Source organism: Perognathus longimembris, chromosome 2, assembly GCF_023159225.1.
Source record: "Perognathus longimembris pacificus isolate PPM17 chromosome 2, ASM2315922v1, whole genome shotgun sequence".
In the NCBI taxonomy this organism is placed as follows: domain Eukaryota; kingdom Metazoa; phylum Chordata; class Mammalia; order Rodentia; family Heteromyidae; genus Perognathus; species Perognathus longimembris.
This window is the reverse complement of record NC_063162.1, coordinates 120817022-120844174: the sequence shown is the minus strand read 5'-3', so window position 1 is coordinate 120844174 and position 27153 is coordinate 120817022. Positions and strand designations below refer to the sequence as shown.

The following is a 27153-nucleotide window of genomic DNA, read 5'->3' as shown; positions in this document are numbered from 1 at the left end:
CAGTAACATCTATTTAAAATTTTTCTTATACTGAAAGTGTATGAGAGAAAAGACTACTTAAAATACACATACAGATGTCTGAGCACAATGCCTCATCGGGGTACCAATCAGGCAGAGACCAAGAAGATCACAGTTCAAAGCCAGCCTAGGCAGAAAGTTGGCAACACCCTACACGCTATCTGAAAGTTAACTAAAGCAAAAAGGGCTAAGGGCTCAAGTGGTTAAGCATTTGCCAAAATGCAAAGGCCTGAGCCCAAACCTCAGTACCACAAAAGGAAACATATACTTATGTGTATGTACATGTACATATACCTACATCATACACCAAATATATATTGATAGTTTATTCTCCAGTGTAAGTAGGACTACTTCTAAAAGTAAAATGCACAATTTAAATTTTATCTGAAAGGAATCTAAACAGATAAGCTTAAACTAGTATCTGGATAAATGAGTTAGTCCACTTTATTTTGAAAGTGTAAAGGTTTTATTGAAAGATATCTAATTTCAGTTTCAAAGATACAAGCATAAGGTCTTTTTATCACTAGGGTTCTTACACAGCATTTGTAATTTTGATAAAACCGTAGAAAGTTCTAAAATGGACTTTTTCACCTACTGAACGGAACACATGCTCACATACTCTGATGTTCATTCTAGCAGTATTTGTCTCTGTGAAGCACATCAAAAGCACTCAAACATCAAATTGCTGATCTGATAGAATGATTTATTTTCCCATTATAGGAAGTCATGAATGACTTATTCTGAGGTATATTCTTGAGCTGTGAAGGACATCCATTAGAAAATTTCCCACTTGAAGGTTTCTCTTTAGGTGAGAACATTCTATGGCGGGACAGTCTCTGCAGGTACCAGATTCCCTGTTGTATCCAACTGCATACATTTACATGTACATGCAGACACAGGACACTCTGCATGGTCCCTAAAAAAAAAAAAAATCAATTAACAGTTAAAATTCCAAACTACATATTCAGACATATATTTATCTCTCTACATGTGTCTATAATGCAAATATCCAAAATGGCATTTGGAAAAGTATAGAAATTAAACCCAGAAGAAAAGCATCTTAAAAATATCAGATCTGAAATAACTACTGAGCTAAACTTAGGGAAGAAAGTGACTTAAATATGAATGACTCTTTTGAGTACATGCCACTTTATCTTACTTACAATTAGGAAAGTGATAGAGATATGCTCAAAGCTTAAAGCAGTAAGACAAGTTGCAGGTGAATGTGACAATAATGAGGAGCACAGCACCACCAGCACTGTTCAAAATAAAAGTACAGTCTTCAGTCGGGTGCCAGTGATTCACCCTGCAGTTCTAGCTACTCCAGAATCTGAGGATGGAGGTTTGAAGCCAGCTCAGAAAGGCAAATCTGAGACTCCTATCTCCAATTACCTAGCAACAAGCCAGAACTGGAGGTGTGGCTCAAGTTTTAAAGCACTAGCCAAGAGGCAAGTGAATGTGCAGCTTTGAATTCAAGCCCCAGTATCAGAAAACAGAAGTTTCACCTTGAGAGTCCCCATCATGTTTATACCTATCAACACCAAGCTTACTTACAAAATAGAGAATGTAATAATTTGACATGTATTTGATCATTATTTTTACAATTCAATTATATGATAAACTATGGGATATTCAGTCACTTGTAAAGAGCTATGAACACATCATCTCCTCAAATGAAGTTATTCATTTAACCCATAAGTACTTCTCATACATAAGTACTAATTTTTAGTTTAAGATTACATAGCACAGAAATGTTTACTATATTTGTTAATTCAATGACTTTAAAAAAGAAATTCATCCTTTGACTAGACACTAATCGCATACAATAATAACTTGAACTATTTAATAGGCCATCTTCTTTTTATGTCTTATAACTATAAGCTTATTAAAGAAGGAATGTATTCATTACCTAAACCAACTAAGCATATGCCCAGCATGCCCACCATGCCTACAGTTGTGACACCATGTGAACCAGTTGTTAAACTGAGCTAATTTCTTGTCCTTGCTCAAATCCACTTTTTCATCTGATTTAGATCCACCTACAGGAAAGGAAGATGTTCAAAATTAGCCATATCAAAATATTTTAAGTTTCATAATATTTCTAAAACTGTGCTCAAAATATGTTATGCACCATATTGATATTGCAGGTTTGATGTTAAGAAATAGTTTAGGTTGAATGAATACTAAATGATAGGAGTTCGCCTATGTTTGAATATAGCCAATAAAAAAATGAAAAGTAGATCATCAACAACCCCTACAAAAAACTGAATTCAAAACTTTGTAGTAGTTTAATCTTTCCAAAAGAAAATACGAAGCCTAGTTTACAGGTAAATTTTTACCAAATACTGAAGGTACAGATAATTCTTAACTATGTGAACTCTTTTGAAGGACAAAAGAAAACAACACTTCATACTGGAATTCATAAAGCTTTGCTAATAAAACAAGACAAAGATAACATAAGAAAGATTACTGACCAATCTCCCTCCTGAATAGACATAAAAATTCTAAGTAAAATAGATATGTTCATGGACACTGGCGGCTCACGCCTGTAATCCTAGGTACTCAGGAGGCTGAGACCTGAGGATCATGGTTCAAAAGCCAGCCCAGGCAGAAAAGTCCCAGCCTGGGCATAAAAGTCTGTGAGACTCTTACCTCCAGTAAACCACTCAGGAAACCAGAAGTGGTGCTGTGGCTCAAGTGACAGACGCCAGCCTTGAGCTGAAGAGCTCAGGGACAGTACCTGGGCCCCAGAGTTCAAGCCTCACAACCAATAATAATGGGGGGGGGGGGAGGGAAAAGCTATGTTCATCAGCATAACTGAAACAAGCAAACAAAAATCTCACAAGTTCAATGTTGAGCAAAACAGGAAAGGCAATCAATTCCATAATCCTAGCTACTTAGGAGATAAAAACAGGAGAAATGCAGTTTAGCACCAGCCCAGTAATGATACTCTCTCTTGAAAGCTAACTGAGGCAAAAGTGAGAGATTATATCTGAAAAACAAATGAAAAGCAAAAGGACAGAGCACTCGCATACCAATAATGAGGCTCTGAACTTAATACCCAGCAATACAAAAAAGAAAAAGAATAAATTTTCTGTCACTGACAGAAAATTCCAATCAGAAGCAAAACTAAGTTGTGAAAAAAAATTATACATATAGGCAAGAAAATAATTAACATGCAATTCAGGAGGGTGGTTACCTTTGGGGAGGATGAAGGTGTCACTAGGCAAGGAAAAATGACCAAAAATACTGGTGGTATAGACTAGAATAAGGTAAGGGGCCTTATTCTTTTTAGTTGTACATTGTATATGACATATACAAATCATGCATACATATGTATTATGTAAATTTAAGGTTATATGATATAAACTGTTAAAAACTTTAACAATATAATTTTAATGTTTTGTGAACAATATCGTGTCATATGATTAAATATATATCCCTACATTATATTTATACATATGCATATTCACATACAAATTTATATAACTTGAAGTGCTTTGAAAATACTGATTCTATTAATTTTGGACACTTCAAATGTGGTTTGTTCATAAAAACACCAATCAATTTTTTAAAAATTCTACATAGATACAAAAATTAAAGAGTAAAATTGTTAGGTCTAATTAAACAATTATTACCTATCCAAAAAGATCTACAGTCTAACACCCTATACTAAGATGGCTAAAGTAAATGTCACATGGTAAATGTCAGGGAACTAAAGCAGATACTAAACCCATTGTTATTTTTTCTTTTTCTTTTCTTTTTGTTGTGGGGCTTGAACCCTGGGCCTGGGCGTTGTCTTTGAGCTCTTCACCTTAAGGCTAGTGGCCCTACCACTTGAGCCACAGAGCCCCATACAGTTTTCTGGTGGTTAAATGGAGATAAGAGTCTCAGAGACTTTCCTGCCGGGGCTAGCTTTGAACTGCAGTCCTCAGATCTCAACCCCTGAGTAGCTAGGATTACATGGTGAGCCACTAGCGCCCAGCTGATTTACATTTTTTTCTGAAATATCACTTTCAAGTTAGGTAAATAGGTAGAATATTCCCAGTCAACAGATATACTGTATTCATTATATAGTATTCTCAAAAAATGTTTCATATGTTTACTATAAATGAGCAAAAAGTAATCAGGGGTCTGGGAATATGGCCTAGTAGTAGAGTGCTTGCCTCATATACATGAAGTTCTGGGTTCGATTCCTCAACACCATATATATAGAAAAAGCCAGAAGTGGCACTCTGGCTCAAGTGATAGAGTGCTAGCCTTGAGCAATAAGAGGCTAGGGACAGTGCTCAGGCCCTGAGGTTAGGCCCCAGGACTGGCAAAAAAAAAAAAAAAAAAAAAAAAAAAGATCAGTATTTCTAGCCATTAAAAAGATATATTTACTAAGCAACCAATAACCATAGCAGACGCAATACTAAAACCTAAAGGACCACATTCCTAGGCTAATACTTTCTCTATACATTTCAGTTAGGTTCTGAAGATGAAATCAGAGGAAATATCAAAGTGTCTTGAGACTATCCAAAGCTGCTCTGTAATAGATGATTTGTTAACAGACCCAGGAAAGACAAATTTGGGATTAATACTAGCACAAAAGTGATAAGTGAATAGTAAAATCATAAGGTTTTCATCTTTTCTAAAAAGAAATTTAAACTGTTCATCACTGATGAAAGGTATCATGAATATAGATTTTACTTTTAATGTTTAGATTTTATAAATTAGAAGGATTACAAAAACAAGTCAGTAAAATATCTTTTTCTTAAAAATTATAAGCCTATACTACTGAATCAATTATATGGGAACAGGCTGAACTCATAAAAATATATTGTGCCATAATGTCATACCAGGACAGCTAGACACAGGTGTTCCCATATTGATGAGGCAAAGTGCACATCGAGGAAGGGGTTTTCGGCAGCCTGGGCAGCTTGTGACTTTAGATTTTGTTGGTGAACCACTCACACCATACTGACTAAAACCTCTGCCCTGATGAGGAACAGATGAACAGCTGTAGGAGATTGACTTGCCACAGAAATTACAACTCACAAACACCTATAAAATATACAAAAAGAGAAATTAATGTAATATAAACCATAATGGAGTGATTGATATACAAAGTTTTTTACTACAAAATTAATATTTCACCTTTTTTTGGAGATAGGATCTCCCTATGTAGCCCTGGTTGGCCCTAACCTCATGATATTTCTGCCTTAATCTCTCAGGTCCTGGATTACATGTACACTCCATTACATGTCTAGATAACTTTTATACTGCGATGATTCATTTGAAGTTTTGACAAGCTCTCATTTAAAATTTTCACTTAGGGGCTGGGAATATGGCCTAGTAGCAAGAGTGCTTGCCTCCTATATATATGAAGCCCTGGGTTTGATTCCCCAGCCACATATATAGAAAAGAGCCAAAAGTGGCACAGTGGGTCAAGTGGTAGAGTGCTAGCCTTGAACAAAAAGAAGCCAGGGACAGTGCTCAGGCCCTGAGTCCAAGGCCTGGCAAAAAAAATAAATAAAAAAATAAAAATAAAATAAAATAAATAAAACCTTCACTTAACAACTATACTATTTTGGGCATTTCCTCTGCTATCTTTACTTAGTCATAATCTTTCTACGACTATTGTGATGTAAGCAGAAAAATCAGGAAATTTTGACCCTGATATTTCTGAGTTATCAAGAGCATTAGAATTCTCACTGGCTGTCACAAAACATCCCAGCTAAACTAAAGTTCAGTGACATATCTGAACAAAATTTCCCTACAAAGAACAGGTTTTGTTTGAAAGAGAAAAAGAATCCTGTAATGTTTAATTGTTATAATTTGAGAGTAACAGCAAATAAAGCCTATCATCTGTCAACTACTCAGCTCTTAATCACTTACCATATAGATCATAACATATACTTCAACACAATACTATTTTACCAATAACCTGGTTGTTTCAATGAGCATACTAAAATTTCAGTTCCCTAAAATGAGAAAACAGCGCCATCCAGTGATCATGTTGAGGACAACCTACATTTCAATGGATTAACTAACAGTGATCTTAGGTGATAATTCATCATCTTTCTAAATCTAATACTAAAAAGAAAAAAATTCATGTGCAAATAAACCTATGTAGATACTGTTAAATTTTCTTAAATCCAAAATTCTACTCTACTGCATATAAATCATGCAGAAAAACAACAATATACAGATCAAAGTCCTAAGATTATGTACTTTTCTAAATTCTGAAAGGACTTGGCAAATACTGGATAACTTTACCCAGTCTTACAGTTTATACTTTCTAAGATCCTCTGAGCCTTCTGTGGTTTATATATCAGACTCAAGCTGCCTGTAGGTCTTAGGAAGGGTAGAATAAAAAAATGAAAAATCAAGAACAAAGTTCAGTCAAGGATAGCCAATTAACATAAGCAATAGCATGAGGTGAAAATAATTCATTAAATTAAATACCATGTTACAACTTGACTTAATCTGACCTAAAACCATGTACTTACCTGTGCCAAAGGCTTAGAACTGGGGTCCAATTTACTCCTGTGAATATCAAATTCAGCTCGTTTGTGCCAAAACCTCCAGGCATCCAATAAATTTCTGTAATTCTCAATCCAGTATTGAACTCTTTCATCTTTAAGAACATCTAGAGGTGAACCCTAAAAATAAACCACGAATTATTTCAATTATTTACAGCATCTTGGCTAAAAACAAAAGTATTTTGTGTAATGTATGAGTCACTAAAAATAGCCCTCCTTTCTGCCAAAAGTTGGCTTCTAACAACACTACAGATAAAGTAATGGAAACTCCATTAATTTACCTTAAACTGATTTTCACTGAAGATATAAATATGTGGTATACATATCATATTTGTTGAGGAAAATATCTTTTAAGTTGAATTTAAGGAGCCAAGAGAAAACAATTCACTTTCTAGGATGAAAGCAATAGTGATATGAATTCCTTTTGTTTCAACTTTCATAAACCTCCAGGTTCACAAACTTTGTTAACTGTCTTATCTATTCAAATACCTATTATCTGTAAGTTAAATCTATATATTTCTTCTCTTGCCTTCAATTAAAACATAAATTTATTGTCTTAAAAAAATAAGAAAGCCTAAGCCAAATAAAAAGTTCTCTTTTCCTTTTGCATATAGGCCATAGTGAAAAGCAATACTTTTTCTTAAAATGATTAGAGTTTTCCAAAGAATTTCAATATTTTGGCAGTAAAATTTTTCCTAAAGCTTTATTTTTTTCTGAAAAGTTCTGACATCCCACATTTCATCTATGCTTGTTTTGGGTTTTTCCAGATGGCTTATAGCTCATCTGGATATCCTCCTACATATTACAAAATGGAGAAAGCAGAGGAAGCTTCTATCTCCAGTGACAACTAGGACTTTGATTTGAATCCCCATTTTCATACTTGAGGAAAAGACAAAACAAACTATCAAAGGAAACTTGGTAAACATTTCACCTATAGAAAAGGAAACTTGTAACAGCTAATAAAAGATAACCTATCTTTAGATGTTCACTTGAAAAGACTTTCAGGGGCTGGGAATATGGCCTAGTGGCAAGAGTGCTGGGTTCAATTCCTCAGCACCACATATATAGAAAATGGCCAGAAGTGGCACTGTGGCTCAAGTTGCAGAGTGCTAGCCTTGAGCAGAAAGAAGCCAGGGACAGTGCTCAGGCCCTGAGTTCAAGCCCCAGGACTGGCAAAAAAAAAAAAAAAGACTATCTTTCATCTATTAAACTAATTATTCATTTCAATTACTAGAGTCAAATTTAGGTAAAAGAACATGTGAGAAACTCTTAGGTCAACAATCTTATTTCTTAAAAAAAAAAAAAAAAAAAAAAAAGCAGGTATCTACTTCAGTCTTAAAATATGGCCAAGTAGGTAGAAATGCTAAAGTAGCACACAATTCCAGCATTTTTTTTCCCTTCTGCCAGTCCTGGGGCTTGAGCTCAGGGACTAGATACTGTCCCTGAGCTTCTTTTGCTCAAGGCTAGCGCTCTACCACTTGAGCCACAGTGCCACTTCTGGCTTTTTCTGTTTATGTGGTACTGAGGAACCAAACCCAGGGTTTTATGCATGCTATGCAGGCTCTCTACCACTCTAGCCAAATTCCCAGCCCTTGGCATAATTTTTTTTTTTAAACACAGAAAAATCAGATAACTTCAACCCCTTCCCTTATCTTTCCATGGCCATAAGGATAAATTAAGAAATAATGTGGTTACTTCAGAGTTGTGAGTCTTTCCTAGACCTATCCTAATAAAACCTAAAACAAGTTCTAACATGATTTTCAGAGGAAACATTTTAGAGATGAGTATTAGAAGGGCTTGGCTTTCCACAGATTTACAGTAACAGAATGTAAGGACCAAGGAAGAAGTATTTTAGCCATTTTGTTGTGCACCTCAAGCTTTCTGCTGAGGCAAGAAAGAGGAAATGATGACAGATAAAAGGCTAGATTAGCTATAGGACACCTAAGGGAAATACTTTAAATTTTTATCACGTTTCCAACAAAAGCAAAGTAGAAGACAACTTTTACCGAGACTCTGGTTTTAGTCACTGTAGTTTTACTGGGAAGGAAAAACTGAGGGAAAAAAATAGGTGAACTGGTTACTCAAATCATTCTTGTGAAAGTGAGGGGAAACTGAGTTATAAATGAGGTACAACATGAGACTAATTCAGATAAAAGAAAAGGTAGATATCATTCTGTCAACAATTGGAAGACATGAGTATATTTCTTTGTTATCTTTGAGGTTTGTATGAAAAAGTTCAGATTCAGTGAAAACTTGTACTTCTTAAGAGTGAAAGGCAAAAAACTCGGACAATTCAATGAGGAAACTTAAGGACAAAATAGTAAGGGAAGACAAATAGATCAACTGATTAGGTCAAATTTAAAAACCTTCTAAAAGGTCCTAAACAAACAATAGTGTAGACTCACTTTTTACTGAAGGAATACAGAACAGGAAGAATGATGTGATTTAGCCTTTTTGTAAATCAGTTTTCACAGGATATTGACACTTCACTAACCTGTAACATGCAGTAACTTGCTGTCTGAACATCCCCAGTTCTGTCCACATAACTCTCCATTAAGTCAACTCCATCTTTAGTAAGGCCTGTAAGCAAAATCCCTTCCAAATTTCCAGCTTCTTTCATTTCATTGGTCAACTTTTCAATGTATCTATTTAACTGGAAAAATTCAAAATGATTTTTCTAAAGCAATCTGTTTTCACTTGAAAACTACTACATTGAAACAATTTAATTCCTAAGGGAAAACATTTTAAAACAAAAGCCCATGACCAAACTCTCTCACAAGGCCATCTATTACACATTTCAATGTCAGATCCACAGCATCTAAAATATTTTTTAAAGCAAGACATTTCCTATGTTCTCATAATTATTGTACAAAAATACTGCAGATGGTTTACTATCTTAAAGTGAAATGCAACCAGGCACTGGTGCCTGTAATGCTAGCTACTCAGGAGGCTGAGATCTGAGACTTGTGGTATGAACCCAGCCCAGTCAGGAAAGTCTATGAGACTTGTAACTCCAATTAACCACCAGAAAATCAGAAGTGGTGCTGTGGCTCAAAGTGTTAGAGCATTACCCTTGAACAAAAAGCTCAGGGACAGAGCCCAGATCCCCCAAATTCAAGCCTCACAACCAGTACAACCAATTAAAAGAGAGAGAGAGGGAAGGAGGGAGAGAGAAAGAAATGTTTTCATTTTCTGTAAAGTCCATATTGTCCATCATAGTAGTATGTAATAAAATCAGAGAATCTGAGCTGAAAACTAAAAATCACCTCTACAACTATTTCCTTTACATTTTTCCTGACTGTATGCCATTTCAAATTCCAGTCAAGATTCCTTAGTACTCTCCCTGACTTCTATTATTATTATTGTAGTAGCAGTGCTGTTTATGAGCATTGCTCACACACTTTACTCACAGCACACACAGTTAGTTACTGCTTTCTATATGGAAAATAAGAAAATATTTTTATGGCACCACTAAAAAGTGAGTTCAACATTTTATATGCTAACTAAGCTTTATACTAAGAGTCAAAACCTCAATATTACATTTATATATTTTAAGCAGCAAATTTAGTTATGATAGACATGTTTACAAAATATATCAAAGTAACAAAACTTCTTAGTTTATATGTAAACTTCAGAGGTGCATGAAAACTAAATTACTCAAAATAACTGATAATATAATTCACCTCGCACATGGAATTAAAGTAGTTCTTACCTGAGTATCACTAAGGAATTTACAAGCAAATGCCACTCTGTCACGTACCGCAACTTTGTTTTCATACTAGAAATAGAAAAGGCCAGGCGTTAAACTTTACATGCTGAAAGTTTTAAATTTTTATGGATATTTTCAAATGTATTAAAAATTATTATGGCTAAGTTGGAAGAGTCATTGACTGCATTTTCTGCTGTAACTGTCAGGAAAGTCAGCACTAGGGCATTGTCCACAAAAATAAACATTTACCTTCCAACATGGGCCACACTTAGTTTAGGAAAAAATTCCATTCAATTACATAACTCCAACATAAAATATAAACAATGATGTATAGCATATCAATTTTTAAGATTCATGTAATACTTCTATCATAAAAATTAATTTCAAGGAAACTGGCTAAGTTAAACTCATGTCTAGGAATTTGGGGTATGCCTGTACAGAATTTAGAAAGAATACCAATACATCTTTCTAAATAAAAAATATTTAACCAAGTTTTAAAATTCATAACTCTAAACATATTAGGATGTAAATAAAATGTTACATACATGGTTTGTTGTAAAATTTTCAGCAGCATTGTGATAGATACTGTAAAACACTAGTTGGAACATTTATTATAAATTTAGGAAAATCCAATTAATTTTGTCATTAGTAAAAAAAATAATTAAAAGGTGGCGAATGGATCTAATTTCCAATGACACCATTTTATGAACTAGTTTTCTTCTTTAAAAGTAAGATCCTTAAGCCAGGCACCAGTGTCTCACACCTGTAATGCTAGCTACTCAACAGGCTGAGATGTGATGATCACAGTTCTAAGCCAGCCCAGACAGAAAAGTCCCTGTGAGATTCTTATCTCCAATTAACCACTCAAAAACTGAAAGTGGTGTGGTGGCTCAAGTGGGAGAGTACTAGCCTTGCTCAGGGACGGCGCCCAGGCCCTGAGTTCAAGCCCCATAACTCAATTAGAAAATATGATTCAACCACCAAACAGGAATAAACTCTTAGGTTCAATTACATGTACTACAATTTGGAAAGGGATATAAATAGTATCTGTCACGTTTCATAGGTGAGAAAACTAGATACCAACAATACAATAAAAAATATAAATCAGATCTAAGATAACTGTGGTAGAGCAGGGTCTCAGGTCTTTTTATCTTTCCCAACTTAGTACTTTCAATAATCTTGCTACAATTTAACATTAAAGAGCTAAAAATAGCTATATACACATAAAATATACTGAAACATATCCTTGAAATAGCTTGACTATTATGACTTTCTTTCTTAGCTAACACTTTTAGGTATAAGAAAGGAAGGATGCTTATTACAGGTCACTTAACTTAAAATACAGAAATTTAATTAAACCAATTACTTCTCTATCACCTCACTGCTTTTCTAGTCTCCATCATTCTCTATCACCTCCTGAAAGTATCATTTTATCTCTTCAACATATATTTGTCTTCTGTTAACAAAAGAAGTAGTAAGTTAAAAAAAATTTCAACAAGATACTCCAATTAAATGTTTTACAAATTCTTAGGGATTGACATTTAATTATTCAACCGTGTGTATTTAATAAGAAATACTTAGCAATTTCTTAGCAAACATGGAAGTCAAATTTAATACAGAAAATCCTTCTTATTACTAGAAAAAAGTCCAATGGTACAAATATGTATCACCAATGTGAACCCAACAAATGAAACCTCCTAAGCAAATCTCATTTCATTTCTTACTTTGTAATAAAGAACCTATGTGGTAATATGGCTATAAGCAGTAAAGCAGAAGAGGAAAAAAATGATCAAATTACAAATTAAATAAGCCAATATAGGTACTACAATCATATAATTTGTCTTCCAAACAGGGACTTGAGGATGACAAATTTCACTCAGAAAAGTTGATATGGCCATCCCTGACCAAAAACCAAAAGTGACCAATCAATCACAACTTGTTTTACTTAGCCCAAAGTAACACAAACATACGTACACAAATGCATGTACACACCCCTGCGTGTATGCATGTGCATACACTATACATTTTAATCGTAAATATATTTTTGTTTAAATAGTCAATTTTTAGAGGTCAGTTCCTAAGCTAAAGGATGTCATATTCTTTCCATACCTGTAAATTGTATTAACAAAATAATACAAAAGCAAACCCAATTTGATATCTATTAACTAGCTATAGGTTGATAATAACACTTGACAGAAATACTTAGAAAAAGTTCAAAGTTGTGTATTTAAACTTATAATATAAAATTATAAAGTATAGTTTGATATCTACATTATGTCATACTATGACATACTGAAAGATATCAAACTATAAAAACATTTGAATATTTTGGCCATTTGAAAATTTTAACAATTAAAAATTCCAATCTTATTTGTAAGGATGATCTTGGGAAACAAATTAGCTTACCAAAACTCCATCATAAGATCCTGTTTCACTTGTCAGAAATGCAAACATGACACACAAATATGGGTTGTTTAGTTGTAATCGTAGAGTACTGCACATTTCTCTCCAAAGGGAGTTCTTCTCATCCGTATAACCTGATAAAGCCATTGCTACCACATTGAGATTCAGATCTCCTGCATATTAAAAATAGCCAGCTAATCAAAGTGATCAGAAACTTATCTGCTTCCAATATTCCTTAAACACAGAGATTATGAGGTGAATTTTACTCTCGGAATAATAAGTTTACTAGAATAAGGGTTTTGATTTAGATTAGAAAGTTGATGACTGCAATGAAAAACTTTCCACTCTTGCAAATAGCTCATATACATATTTTTGCAAATCCCGTGAAGCAATATGTCTTTCAATTTTCAAGCTCTTGTCCCAGGCCATTTCTTAACAATATATTATTAGGTACCTAAATGAAGAAAAGTATCCTATCTTCCAGAATCACTGCCACCTATACCAACAAGCTCATTTATTTCAAAGCACGGATAGTAAATAGTATTGCATCTCAGGACTGTTATTTTAGAAATGATTTTCCTGTATGTAAATTTATAACATTTTCATTTAGGTATATTTGGGTAAAACATTAACTTTTTAAAAATTTATCTGTCTGTCTATCTATCTGCCAGTCCTGGGGCTTGAACTCAGGGCCTGAGCACTGTCCCTGGCTTCCTTTTACTCAAGGGTAGCACTCTACCACTTGAGCCAGAGCGCCACTTCTGGCCTTTTCTATATATGTGGTACTGAGGAAAGAAATCCAGGGCTTCATGTATTCGAGGTAAGCACTCCACCACTAAACCATATTCCCAGCCAGTAACTTTTTCAATTCTTAAAGTGTAAGTATGTATGTTTTAGACTTAGGAAATCTCAAGTAAATGGTCCTGATAAGAAAAACTTCTGAAATGTGGTACATATACACAATGGAATTTTATGCCTCTATCAGAAAGAATGACATTGCCCCATTTGTAAGGAAATGGAAGGACTTGGAAAAATTATACTACGTAAAGTGAGCCAGACCCAAAGAAACATGGACTCTATGGTCTCCCTTATAGGGAATAATTAGCACAGGTTTTGGCAAGTCACAGCAGAGGATCATAAGAGCCCAATAGCTATACCCTTATGAACACATAAGATGATGCTAAGCGAAATGAACTCCATGTTATGGAAACGACTGTTTTATCACTCTTGTAACTACTTTCAATGTGCTATGTGTTAACTGTAGCTTCTATTATTGATGATCTTCTTTATCCCCTTCCTGTGGTTGTACCTACACTATCTCTGTATCTTATCTGAGTATACTGGAAACCATATATACTGGTATTAGAACTAGGAAATTGAAAGGGAATACCAAAATCGAGAGACACAGGGTAAAAAAAGACAAACGATTACAAAAGCAATACTTGCAAAACTGTTTGGTGTAAATGAACTGAACAACTCATGGGGGGGAAAAGGAAAGGGGGAGGGGGGGAATGAGGGACGAGGTAACACACAGTACAAGAAATGTATCCAATGCCTAATGTATGAAACTATAACCTCTCTGTACATCAGTTGGATAATAAAAATTTAAAAAAAAGAAAAAATCCTGAAGCTTTAGATTTAAGATTTGTTTCTTTAGGGATCTTCTGGTAAAATGTCAGAGCAAAAGGAAAAAGAAAGAAAGAAAAGATCATATTTCATGGAACAAACTTTTCAATCACTATGCTTTTTACATACTTTTAATTTATTGGTCTAAATTTAAAAGTGTCACTTAGTTTTCAAAGAGTCAGTCAACAACCATGAAAAAGAGAAAGTACACACTGGAAACACCTAAATGTGTCATAAAAGTGCTTACAAACTAAGGTAGTCCTAAATCTCTAAACAATATTTTTAGCATGTTTTAACTGTCCATAAAAAGAAAAACAGAAATAAATTTGAAAACTTATTATTAAAATGATATTTACAATACGTCTTTGTCTTTATAGACCTAAACCAGTATATGAATAAAAGCAATAGGCTAATATAAAAATATTAACTAATGAAATAGATATATGAAAATGATCAGTGTCTTTAAAGGATTCTATATATTGCCGCCAATTCTTAGAAAATAACCTAATACCTTTTTCTGAAGATGCCCCTTCATTCAGGATTTGGATTGCTCGTCGGATATCCAAGTTGAACAACGCCACAGCAGCAGCTCTCTCCCATTCCCCTTCTTGTACAAGGGAGTTCAAAAATGGCCCCACATCTACATCCGTTCCTTTCTTTATCCACCCACAAAGCTGCAAAGCTAAGATTCTCTCTTCATTTAGACTCTGAATATCAGTTTGCTTATCCAACCCACTCCAATTATGTCTGCTGCTTTCCACCATTCCTAAAAATAGAAAACATTTTCTGTTGTTTCATGTATTGTTATTTTGAAATATATTTAGAAAAAAACTTGTTTTATAGACATATTTCACCAACATATTTAGAATATTAAACTTCTCGACCATAATTTGAATGCTCAGATGGACTGAGTCACTGCTTCAGAGAAGCTTCCCTGACATTTTAATATAAACACATACATCTACTTTACCTAACTCACAACTCATTTCCTACATACAACCGTTAACATACAGTCCCATATTTTATTCATTAACTTACTTTCAGTAATCTCTTTGCCCACTGAAACAAAAGGAGAGAAGGAAGAGATGAAGGGAACTTTTACTGAATATTAATAGAGACTCCCTGCAAACAAAACAGACAAGGTGCCCTACATGGTGGTGTACTTGGAAGCGCCCTAATCCCAAACATGTAGGTATAGACTTTCTGATCCCTGTTTCTTCCTCCCGAGTGCTAGGATTATACATGTGCATTATCAGAGATGGCATCTCCTGTCTGTGTGCTACAATGAATCTTTACTGCCCGAGATCCAGATCTTCTTCTCTTCTATGTATGTGGAGTCACACAATAGGAGAGAGATGGACCATCTTGGTTGATCATATTGTTAAATGCTATAAGACTGTATATACACATGAAAAAATGGGATCACAGGCCTCAACATACTTTGAAAGTTTAAGGAAATTACTAAAGTGAAAAGATAATAACTTAATTGTGTTTTTTGCCCTTTACTAAATCTGGAAACTTAGTATTGTCATCTTTTTCATAACAAAGTCTTACTATTTTTGCAGCATTATTTACATTATAATCGAGGTAGTAGATTCTAATGATAAGGTAATTTCACTTACATCTGTAACTCATACATTTACAAAATCATATATTGTACAATTACACATTTTTAAATAGACCAAAAGCAAGTATGTTTTTATTTTTTTTGTTAGTACTGGGATTTGAACTCAGAGGCTCACATTTGCTAGCCAGGTGCCCTACCACTTGAGCCACAACCTAAGCCTTAAATACGTTTTTATCATTCCTAACTCAATGGTAATAAACAGAATTCCAAGTCTACATGATTCCTACTTCTTGGTAACTGTACCTCTGTATAAAATTTGCCTCTTTGTACCAGGGAAAACCTGACTTACTTCTAAACAATAAAATATATAGCAGGAGTGAAATGTTTTTGCAGATATAATTCAGAGTACTTAGCTAATTTTGAATTAGTGGGAAATTTTGTGTATAGGCTTGACTTAATCAAGGAGAAAGAGACCTGAAGAAGTAAGTAGAAGCTGCTATGTTGGTGACAAAGCCTCTGAGAAAGCTTTTTGACAAGGATCTTGAACAGCCACTATGGAGCTCAGGATATCACCTGGCTATCAAACAAACAAAAATGGATATCTTACTCTTATAACTGCAAAGAATCTTCGGTCTCTGCTCACCCAATTCTAATCATCCTGTGTATCACATCCTTTCCCTTCTCCTTTTCCTTCCCATTAATTCAGAGATGTGCACCAGCTTATTTTAAGCCAAATGTGTGTTTAAGATCTCATTACTTTCTCTATCTAAGGTTGTTGAATTCTGCCAGCCACCAAATATGAAAAAGTACTCAGATCTGAAAAGAAATACAGCTTAAAAAACATCTTTATTAGCCTTGTTAAGACTCTGAGCAGAGGGCCCGGCTGGGCTGGGCCCAGATTTCTCAGCCATGCAAATGATGAGATAATGTATGCTACAATAATCTAATACAATGTCCAAAGTTAACTAGCTGCAGTCAGTCTGGCGAAGGCATCATAGGAATATGCATAAATAAAACTAAGAATTTCATATAAGAATATACAAACATACATTCTAAAAAATTCACTTAGTCTATACACTTGGAAAGAATACAGTACATAGCTCTCACTATTTCTAAATCATACTTCTAAATATTTTTTGATGTCAAGTTGTAACAAGCCTAATATATTATTCATGTTAATACTTCTTTTGTGTGTGTGTGTGTGTGTGTGTGTGTTGTGTGTGAGTGTGTGTGTGTGTGCCAGTCCTTGGCTTTGAATTCAGGGCCCACATGCAGTCCTTGAGCTTTTTCATTCAAGGCTAGTGTTCTACCACTTGAGCTACATCTCTAGTTCCAGGTGGTTAATTGGAGATAAGAGTCTCACAAACTTTCCTGCTCTATCTGGCTTCAAACTGCAATCCTCAGATCTCAGCCTCCTAAGTAGCTAAGATTACAGACATAAGCTACCAGTGTCTGGCTTCATGTCAGTACATATTTTAAATTGTATCCATTTGCTTTATGGAAAAGTTTCAATAGGAGTTATTTATAAAATTCTGGAAATTCAAAAATAAATAATTACAGTTGAAATTACCTCCGTGTGTATATAACTGAATCCAAGGCTACACAAACACAAAGGCATATACTGTACCTCTGAACTGCATTTACAATTTGTAGGGATGTGCTGTTGAATTGAACCCATAACCCTGTGTACCCTCAACACCCACTTACTTTTAAATTATTGTCACTTTAAAGAATTGGATTTTGGCTGCTCAGAGATCATTTCATAGTTGAATGACTAAACTATGGAGATCAACAAAGAAATATGATGTTAATGTGGGTTTCAAATATATCATTAAAGTATGATTTTAATCATATGCAAACTTTAAATATATCTCTGAAAAACTAATAAAACCTATACATTATAATGCAACATGGAAATCATATTATTCCCTGAGTCTGAGATTTTCCTTAATATAATCAATGTTTTATTGATTCTTGCAAAGGAAACAAATTTATCTTAACATTCAAAAACAGGGCCTCTAAGCACCACAAGATGCATACCCCCACCTTTTTGTTGTTGTTTTTTTCATACAGGGTCTCATATCAGCCTCAAACCTGTTCCTCCAACCTCCATCTTACAATAACCTAGGATTTAAAAAATGTACTACCACTAGTTTAAGATAGAATCTAACTTTTGTTTGGACTGGCCTTGAAACGCAATACAATCTCCATCTCCCAACTAGCTGGGGTTACAGGGATACAACCTTATTCCTGGCTCTGTAATTTAGGATTTTATAGGACTTCTGGTGTTTTGTTTGGGTAGTACTAGGGTTTGAACTTACTAGGCAAGCTCTTTTACCACTTGAGTTATACTCCCATCCCTTTCTGTTCTTATGTAATTTTTAAATAGGGTCTTGTATGTTCAGGTCAGCATCAGACCTCAGATCCTCTCAACTATGCCTCTAGTGAAGCTAGAATTACAGATATGCACCGCTATGCCCATCTTGCTTGTTGAGACAGGCTCTCACAAACTTTTGGCCTAGCATGGTTTCAAACCACAAATGGAACTCCCAATCTCTCTGCCTCCCAAGTAGCTGGGATTACAGGCATGAGTTACCATGCCTGATCTAATTTGTCACAGCAAAAAATGCTGTAATAAAATCGAAAGTAACAATCAGCAGCCTACAAATCATCTTGCCTATAAGGCCTTTCCAAGTAGGATTTCAAAACTCCTCCAAAAAGGATTTTGTATATAAATACAATTAAGCATATAAATGGGCAGTTCCCTAAAATACCTGACCAGAAACCAAAAAAGGCAAGGGTATTTATGTTCACAACCATGAAAGGATTATTACAAAAATTACAAACATACTTGAAAAAATGAAATGGAATTTTCTTACCTAAAGATGACTTTACTATTGATTTAATTCCTGCATAAACCAGTGATCCTTTGTTGCCTGGAGACTTTTGATCCATGTCTTCTGTATATTGTTTCATAAGTATTTAAATGCATAGGAAATACTGTGATAATGCATAATAAAATATTACAAAGTTGAATTTACTTTGGTTGCTTGTTTTGTTTTTTGCCAGTCTTGGAACTTGAACTCAGGGCTTGAGCACTATCCCTGGCTTCGTTTTGCTCAAGGCCAGCACTCTACCACTTGAGCCACAGTGCCACTTCTGGCTTTTTCTATATATGTGGTGCTGAGGATCGAACCTAGAGCTTCATGTACATGAGGTAAGCACTCTACCACTAGGACATATTTCTAGCCCCCTAAAGTTAAATTTACTTTGACTAGGGAATAAGGTACTCATTTTTTCCTTCTATACAATCTACAAAGCAGTTTTTCAAGTTCTGAACAATTTTACTTCATAATTTTAGTATTATGTAACCTGTATTCAGTGTATTTACAATCTGGCCTAAAACACAACCTATCTAGGTTATCACACAAAATTCAAATCACAAAGGATATAGTGCAGAGTATACCAGAGTGACTTGAGCTGTGGATCTTCATTTCCAGCCAAAATGTAGTTTCTCCACACCTGCTCTGTATCAAGTCCGTACCTTGATAAAGCGCGGAGGCGCATTTTTGTTGCTATATCTTTTTCTAAAGAATTATCATTTTCTTCTTCTGCACATTCATACAAATGACGACCACAAGCCCACATTAATGATGTAATTGGGCTCCAGGCAAGAGATATCCTTTCAAAAACAGTGAATTCAGACATTGTTCGGTTAGGAGTTACAACTATCATTCGATTTTGACTTGTTGGGTGCCATGCAAAGGAAGCAATGTAATTGTCACAAGGTTGCACACTTCTTTCAATTATTGTAGGCTCAGTTTCATCCCCAATGGGAGTGGGTGTATGCTGCATATCATATAACCGAATAATATTGCTATCTCTTGTTAAAGTGGCAAGCAGACCAGTCCTAGTTGGACACCATGCTACTTTGGTTAAGGGCTTTGGTTGCTCAGTCAAAGTCAAAACTGGCTTCTCAAATTTTCTAAGGTCCCATATTGCAACCTGGCCTTCATAGAAGGAAGCAACACGATCATGGAAGTATGGGTCTACTGTCACCCCCTGAACAGCTTTTGTATTTACAAACATCTTTTGACTAGTATTCCGAAGATCAAATATGGCTAGGTTACGATGCATACCAGCAAGGAGAAGTTTCTGGTCTCGTGGAAGCCAACAGAGAGAGAGACAAGCATCATTCTGTCCTAATTCATAAAGAGGTTTTGTTACTAATAATGATGTTTCAGTCTCACCTGCTGAAAGCCTCACTTTTTCCATGGGAACAATATCAGGAGTGTATTTGCTGCAAATATCCCATATTAGCACTGAAAAGTCAGCTCTGTGCTTATCTAGACCTGCAGCAAGCCAGTTACTGTCCAATGGATTCCATGCAAGGGTATTGCATTGTCGTGCATGTTTTGGAACAAATTCTTTTCCTATCAAATCTTTGAACTTTGAATTGTGATCTTGACCAAGACTTGTAAGTACAACTCGACCATTTGCTTGTCCAACGGCTAAGAGACATTCAGGATCATAATTGAGATACCATGCAACGCATTTCATATAAGGTGTATCTGAATTTATTGATAATAACGTAGCTGCAGAGTCTTCAGATAAACGCAAAGATCCAGCTTTGAGTTCTGAATTCACAGTAGATTCCACATGATAAAGGCTCAATTCTGAGTCACATACAACAAATCTATCAACCTGGTGTGGTGCCCACAAAATGTCAGGTTTGGTACCACTCATGTTTAGTGATGTGCTCAGAGAGTCCAGTCTGGTCCATTCACTGCAAGTGTTTAAAAACAGAGAAGTTTAAAATTTAACAAAACATGATTATGTTGAATAAAATACTAAGAAATAGAGAAATGCTCTATACAAGCACTCTCTTTTTAAAGTATGTTTTTAAAGTATGTTCTTCTCTCCATCACTCATGAATCAAGGTAATAATTATTGTGTTGTTGTTGTTTTTAAAGGAGAAAAAAGAACAACTATTTCCTCTAACAAAATGAGCTAGTAGGAACCTTGAGAACCCCATCCTGGCTTTATTTCCCATGATCAATTATCTTAATTGTACTGTTATTAATACCTTCAATTTGAACTCTGGGGTTATAAGCGTGTCAATGAAGTAAGCAAATTAATAATTACCATTCCTTTGAAGGAGAGATAAAAGCATTATGAATCATGTTCCCAAGTAATAGAACAGCACTGCCAAACAGAATTTTCTTCCATGACAGAATGGTATAAATCTGTGTTAATATGGGAAATCTCAGCCACATGTGGCTACTGAACATTACAAATGTGACTGGTTCAAACTTTAAACTTCATTTACTTTTAGCTCATTTTAATATAAATAGCCATGTGTAGATACTATATGAACAATACAAATTTAGAGTACAAAAGGAGACTAACACAGAGGTTTTTCAACTTTAAACAACAAAAATGTCGAATAGTTGCATAAATATTGTAATGTACTGAGTAAATCTGAATTCCTCACTCTGCTATTGGTTATGCCAAATCTTCTCATCTATAGAATAAATGAGCTGGTATAAATGACTATTTCCTAACTAATTTCAGTCATTGAATTTTTAGTTAATGTCTTTTTTTAAAGAGATTTTTTTAAGTCTGAAAATTAACTTTAATTTTATTATGATGTTCACAAATCATGGGTACAATGTACTTACTATAGCTTTTCTAATATATAATAAAAACAAATATATAATTATCAAAAATATGCTGAATTGTATTTACCTAAAATCATCCTACTATGACCAGCAAGCAATACACACATATTACATATTGAAAAAATAAATTCAGTTAACAATAGAGACTCTTGATTTTCAATTCTATAAACTTTGAATAAGTGTTGACATGGGATTTTGAAACACTAATTCTAGTAGTTTAGGAACAAACTAAAACTGGTATAATTGAAAATGTTTTTCTCCCTTTCTTCCTTTCTTTTTATGGCACTGGAGATTGTACCAGGGCATTGTACATACTGGGCAAGAGCTCTACCTCTTGAGTCATATACCTTATTCCCATAATAATGTTTTAATAATAAAGTCTGGCTACAAATATTTAAACATCTGCCTCAAATGGCTGGCAAACAGTAATAATTTAGATTCAAAATGAACAAACAGCTGGGCACCACTGGCTCATGCCTGTAATCCTAACTACTTAGGAGACTGAGATTGAGGGTGGCGGTTCAAGCCAGGCCAGGCAAACAAATCCAAGAGATTCCTATCTCCAATTAACCAAAAATAAATAAATAAATAGATAGATAAATAAATAAATAAAAAGAGTAATGTTTTTACAACACATACTTGACCAATTACCAAACTGAGTTAGAACATTCTAAATATTTTTGGCCTCTACCTGCTACTCCGGCCTCCTGACATGCTGTTTTCCTTGAGTATTGTGTTCCAATTACATTATACTTTTCAGTTTCTAGAATTTACCTCTTTCTTCAATCACTATACCTTTGCAAATGTTCCTGTGGTTGGAATGCTCTTCCCACTTCTTAACTAATCACCCAATCAACCAGTATCCTCTAGCTACACATACTGTCACTGAACAGTACTTTTTCCCTTTATATCTCTTATGGGAGACTATGATAAATTGATTTAAAAAAGATGAGGGCTAGGAATGTGGCTCAGCAGTAGAGCACTTGCCTAGCATGCATGAAGCCCTCGGTTTGAATCCTTGGCACCACATGAACAGAAAAAAACCTGTAAATGGCACTGTGGCTCAAGTGGTAGAGTGCTAGCCTTGAGCAAAAGGAAGCCAGGGGCAGTACTCAGGCCCTGAGTTCAAGCTCAGGACTGGCAAAAAAAAAAGGATGAAATATCTCGTTTTCCACTGTACTTCTAGACACAGTTAACAATTGTAAAATGGATACATGTGTTAAGTGGTTCCTCTGATGCTTTTCACAACTCTCTTTCCAAGTTTTACAAATTCCCTCATGCTTCCACTGACTTATTTATCAAGAGCAAAACGGCCAGAAGGAGCGCTGAGGCTCAGGTGGCAGAGTGCTAGCCTTGAGCAGGAAGAAACCAGGAACATTGCTCAGGCCCTAGGTCCAAGGCCCAGGACAGGAAAAAAAAAAAAAAAAAAAAAAGAAGAGCAAAACACTCAATATTACAATTGGTTTCAATGATTGAAAAGAGCCCCTAAGAGGACTTCTCTAATACACTTGCCTTTTGTTTATTCTGTATCTCTTGTTGAGCACCTTCTATGTTCTAATCACTGCTCTAAATGCTGGCACATAGCAATACACAGGAACAAGTGAAGTCCCCGATCTTGTAATCCTTGCATTAAAGTAATGACATACAGTCAAAATTTAACAATGCTTGAAAATTTAAGAATGTAGAAGAGATGCACATAATAGGAGGAAAACTCATAATTGAGATAATCTCAAGATATTGCCCATTTTCCTATCTCACTAAAAGATAAATGCTGAAATAAACACCTTATTTATTATTATTATTATTCTGCTGGTCCTGGGGCTTGAACTCTGGGGCTGGACACTGTCTCAGAGCTTCTTTTGTTCAAGGCTAGGGCTCTACCACTTGAGCCACAGGGCCACTTCCAGCTTTTTCTGAGTAGCTCATTGGAGATAACAGTCTCATGGACTTTCCTGGACTAGCTTGGAACTGATCCTCAGATCTCAGTCTCTGAGAAATTAGGATTATGGGTGTGAGATACCAGCAGCTGGCTAACATATACTTTTTAGTCTAGGCTTCCATCTCACAACTCCACCCTTTTATACAAATGATTGAAGGTAAGAAAACTGTAAATTCCTCATGGAAAAAAAATCCCAGCTCAAAATTACAATAGCAATGGTTACTTTAAAAATCATTTGATTACATGACTTTCAATGAAGAATCATCAGCATTTCTCTGATGCTACCTTATAATGTCCTAAGGATATTTATGTTACCATGCACAAACTCTAATCAGAGGAATTCACACAGTATCACTGAACTGGAAAGTTAGAAAGGAACTAACAAATTTGCATTTAATATGGGACTAAAGTGAAGGCAAGTTATTTTGGTTTTAATGAAAGGCCTGTCTACTTCTAATCCTAGGTTAGCTACTACGCAAGGTCCAGTGCAAGATGAAAATGCAGGGTTTCCTGCACTTTTTCCTATTAGAAATTTCAGGCTGGGAATATGGCTTAGTGGTAACGTGTTGGCCTTGCATGCATGAAGCCCTGGATTCCTCTGCACACATAAACAGAAAAGGCCGGAAGTGGCGCTGTGGCTCAAGAGGTAGAATGCTAGCCTTGAGCAAAAAGAAGCCAGGGACAGTGCTCAGGGCCCTGACTCTGAGCCCTAGGACTGGCAAAAAAGAAAAGAAATTTCAAGGTGGTGGGTCCCATGATACTTCATAGGATGCACATTAGGAATTAAGCCTGCATCTATATGTACTTTCTAAGGGAATGTAACACACAATATAGATGGGGTTTTGTCCATGAACACACACAACTTGGTACAGAAATCTAATGGGCAGAGAACATAACTCTGAAACCCTTCTATCTCTCAGTCACTAGTTTAGACCCCTAGAGCAAGTCTCTTAATACACCAAGACCATACAAGTAAGAATCAATCTCATTTCCGCCTCAAAGTTTTGACAATCAAATCAAACGAACTCTTTCCTTCACACAGGCATTAGTATCACTACCCTTTTTTCCTGGATCCCAACGCTGGAGACACTAAAAAGTCAATTGTGAAGAAAGTGCAATAATTACAGCTTACATCTGGATGCTCACCTTCAAGTTTAACAAGTGCTCACAACCTTTTTAATGGTTTATCAGCCAAAGAAAGCCATGTGAAGCCTGGTGTCCATTACCCCAACAGCACTGACAGAAATATAGAGTGAGTCATGACTTAAAATTCTCTAGCTGCCATACTCAAATTGTAAATGTACATGGAATTAAGTTTAAAATACATTTTCTTTAATCTATCAAAATATTCAATATATGATCCATATAAAAATACTAAGACATTTTATGTGTGGGCCCGCGCGACTTCTGGGAAATCCGATGTGTACATTTCACTTATGACCCATCTTCACCCACGTGGCTACTGGACACAAGTCCAGTACACTATAACAACAAAGTATAGAATCACCTACTTTTTTGGTTGTGGACGTCTACTTCTTTTACCATTAACGTACAACCACAGCAATTTCAAGAAATGTCACCACCTTCAAGATGCCCTATACGTATCCAAATTTCCCTTAGAATACGTTCAAAAGACCCACACATGCAGTCGTTTGCCAAGCAGTTCCGTCCTCTTAAGGAATGTTCATTGCTACCAGCACCGAGCTCTCCAGTGACAGGCCCTACAAGGAGCACCCGGTAGGACAGGCAGAGCCGGGCTCGCCGGGAGGCACGCGCCACACCGGGCTGCGCCTCTCGTCCTGGGTAGGGACGAAGCGAGGCGGCCGCCCGGCCGGCCCGGCCCGGCCTGGGGCGCCCGAGCGGAGGTCCGGGGGGAGGAGATCCCCGCACGGTCCAGACAACCCGCAGGCTTCTTCTCGCCCAGGCCGGGCCGCCGCCCAGCGGTCCACATCCCCCGGCCAGGAGCACTCGCAGCTGGGAGGACACCCCCGGGCTTGCCGCCGCCGTGGCCGCGCGGGCCTCGCCCCGGGATCTCCCGGATCCCCTCACGGAGGCGCCGCCAGTTTCCCCACCAAGACGCCGCCGAGTCACCCTCACTGACCTGAGGTGGCGGCGCGGCCGCCGCGCAGCCGCTTCCGGCCTGGAGGCAATGCCCCTCCTGTCGCGGAGCTGGGACGCGGGCAAGATGGCGGACGCAGCGGCGTGGTCCGTGACCGAGGCCACCGGCCGGGGCCGGGTCCACACCGCAGAGCCTGAGCGTGGCCTGGGGACCTCCCAGCCCCAGAGCTCCGCCCTAGCCTCACCCCGGAGCTGCCCGCGCTGCGCCCCGCCTCCCACTCGCGTCACTGACCCCGCCCCTCTGCCCCACCCCCTTCCAAGCCACGCCCGTCGAGCCTGGCCACTGGAATGGCTCTTTGAGTAGGTTGCCTCTATGCACCTGCATAAAGGTCTCCAAGATCTTATCGCACACACTCTAGCTTATTTGATAGATTTTAATTTCTATTAAATTTTGTTTCATGGGCGGTGTAGTTAAAAATGTAGGATTCGAGCTCATTCCACAAGTCTTGAGCACTTAGTAGGTCCCCAGCACCATTTTGGAGAAAGGCATATAGGAGTAAGGACAAAAGACATGGTCCCAGTGGGAAACCGGAGGTTGATGGCTTTTGTTTGTTATGCCTGCACTGGGGCTTGAACTCAGGGCCTGGGCTCTGTCCCTGAGCCTCTTTGTGCTCAAGGCCAGTGCTCTACCACGTGACCCACAGCACCACTAATGGCATAGTCTGTGTAGTTTATTGGAGATAAGAGTGTCACGGGCTGGGAAAATGGCCTAGTGACAAGAGTGCTTGCCTCGTATACATGAAGCCCTGGGTTCAATTCCCCAGCACCACATATATAGAAAATGGCCAGAAGTGGTGCTGTGGCTCAAGTGGTAGAGTGCTAGCCTTGAGCAAAGAGAAGCCAGGGACAGTGCTCAGGCCCTGAGTCCAAGGCCCAGGACTGGCAAAAAAAAAAAAAAAAGAGTGTCACGGATGGGGCTGGGGATTTAGCTCAGCGGCAGAGCACCTGTCTGGCGAGCACAAGGCCCGAGTTCGGTCCATCAGCTCTAGAAAAAGAAAAAAAACAAGTATAAAAGAATCTCACAGACTTTCCTGCCCAGGCTGCCTTTGAACCGCCATCCTCAAATCTCCGCCTTCTGAGTAGCTAAGGATTACAGACAGGTACAGGCGTGAACCACCAGCATCCGGCTGTGATGGCCTTTTAAGGTTAACAGAGTACTACCCAAGAGTTTCTTGCTCACTTGTAGGTGGATGAGTGGTCAGCAGAACTTCTTTGAGAACCACTAGACTGAAACAAGAACTTTAAATATGGTACAGAGAGAAATGGGAGAGAAGGCTTTTCTATAGTTGAGAAAAAGCCAGTGCTGTGTCAAGAGGGTGAGTATAGATAGCAAAGGGCACCCAGTAGTTACAGTAGTGCTACCACACTTAAATGTGGTCTTCCTTTTTTGGCCCTATCTCCACACTTTCATCAACCAGTGTCTGAAAATAGTAAGTGGAAAATTCTAGACCCCAACAATGCATAAGTATATCTAAGCTGCATATGCTTAGCTTTCTGGGTTATTAAATCTTTCTTTCATCACTTTGATCACATATATCCCAATGGCTAAACCATCATCTTATCAT

The 27153-nt window shown here is 36.8% G+C and overlaps 1 protein-coding gene and 1 long non-coding RNA gene across 4 annotated transcripts; both read right to left on the bottom strand.

Annotated features, from left to right (window-relative positions):
• Positions 1–378: 378 nt before the first annotated feature.
• Positions 379–25769, bottom strand: Mios (meiosis regulator for oocyte development). Of its 3 annotated transcripts, XM_048340071.1 has the most exons (12): positions 25572–25767; positions 24617–24706; positions 19303–20636; positions 18730–18828; positions 14795–15049; positions 12661–12830; positions 10258–10323; positions 9040–9198; positions 6513–6665; positions 4860–5064; positions 1928–2057; positions 379–934 (listed from the first exon to the last, which is right to left on the bottom strand). In XM_048340071.1, the coding sequence occupies exons 3-12, from the start codon at positions 20594–20596 to the stop codon at positions 838–840; spliced, it is 2628 nt and encodes an 875-aa protein (XP_048196028.1). In that variant the 5' UTR covers positions 20597–20636; positions 24617–24706; positions 25572–25767; the 3' UTR covers positions 379–837. The 3 variants fall into 3 exon arrangements, with proteins under 3 accessions (XP_048196028.1, XP_048196030.1, XP_048196029.1); XM_048340073.1 differs by lacking the exon at positions 14795–15049 and having other exon boundaries at positions 25572–25769; XM_048340072.1 differs by lacking the exon at positions 24617–24706.
• LOC125347036 lies at positions 18020–18721 on the bottom strand. The gene is made up of 2 exons (XR_007210090.1): positions 18094–18721; positions 18020–18055 (listed from the first exon to the last, which is right to left on the bottom strand). It is a non-coding gene; the product is annotated as an uncharacterized LOC125347036 (long non-coding RNA).
• Positions 25770–27153: the final 1384 nt, after the last annotated feature.

Excerpts from the sequence above, each read along its gene's own strand:
- Mios (XM_048340071.1), bottom strand. The coding sequence starts at position 20,596 with ATGAGTGGTACCAAACCTGACATTTTGTGGGCACCACACCAGGTTGAT. Across the intron at positions 6,666-9,039 it reads CAAGTTACTGCATGTTACAG|GGTTCACCTCTAGATGTTCT; the intron begins GTTAGTGAAGTG and ends GTTTATTTTTAG. Across the intron at positions 2,058-4,859 it reads ACCTGTGTCTAGCTGTCCTG|GTGGATCTAAATCAGATGAA; the intron begins GTATGACATTAT and ends CCTTTCCTGTAG.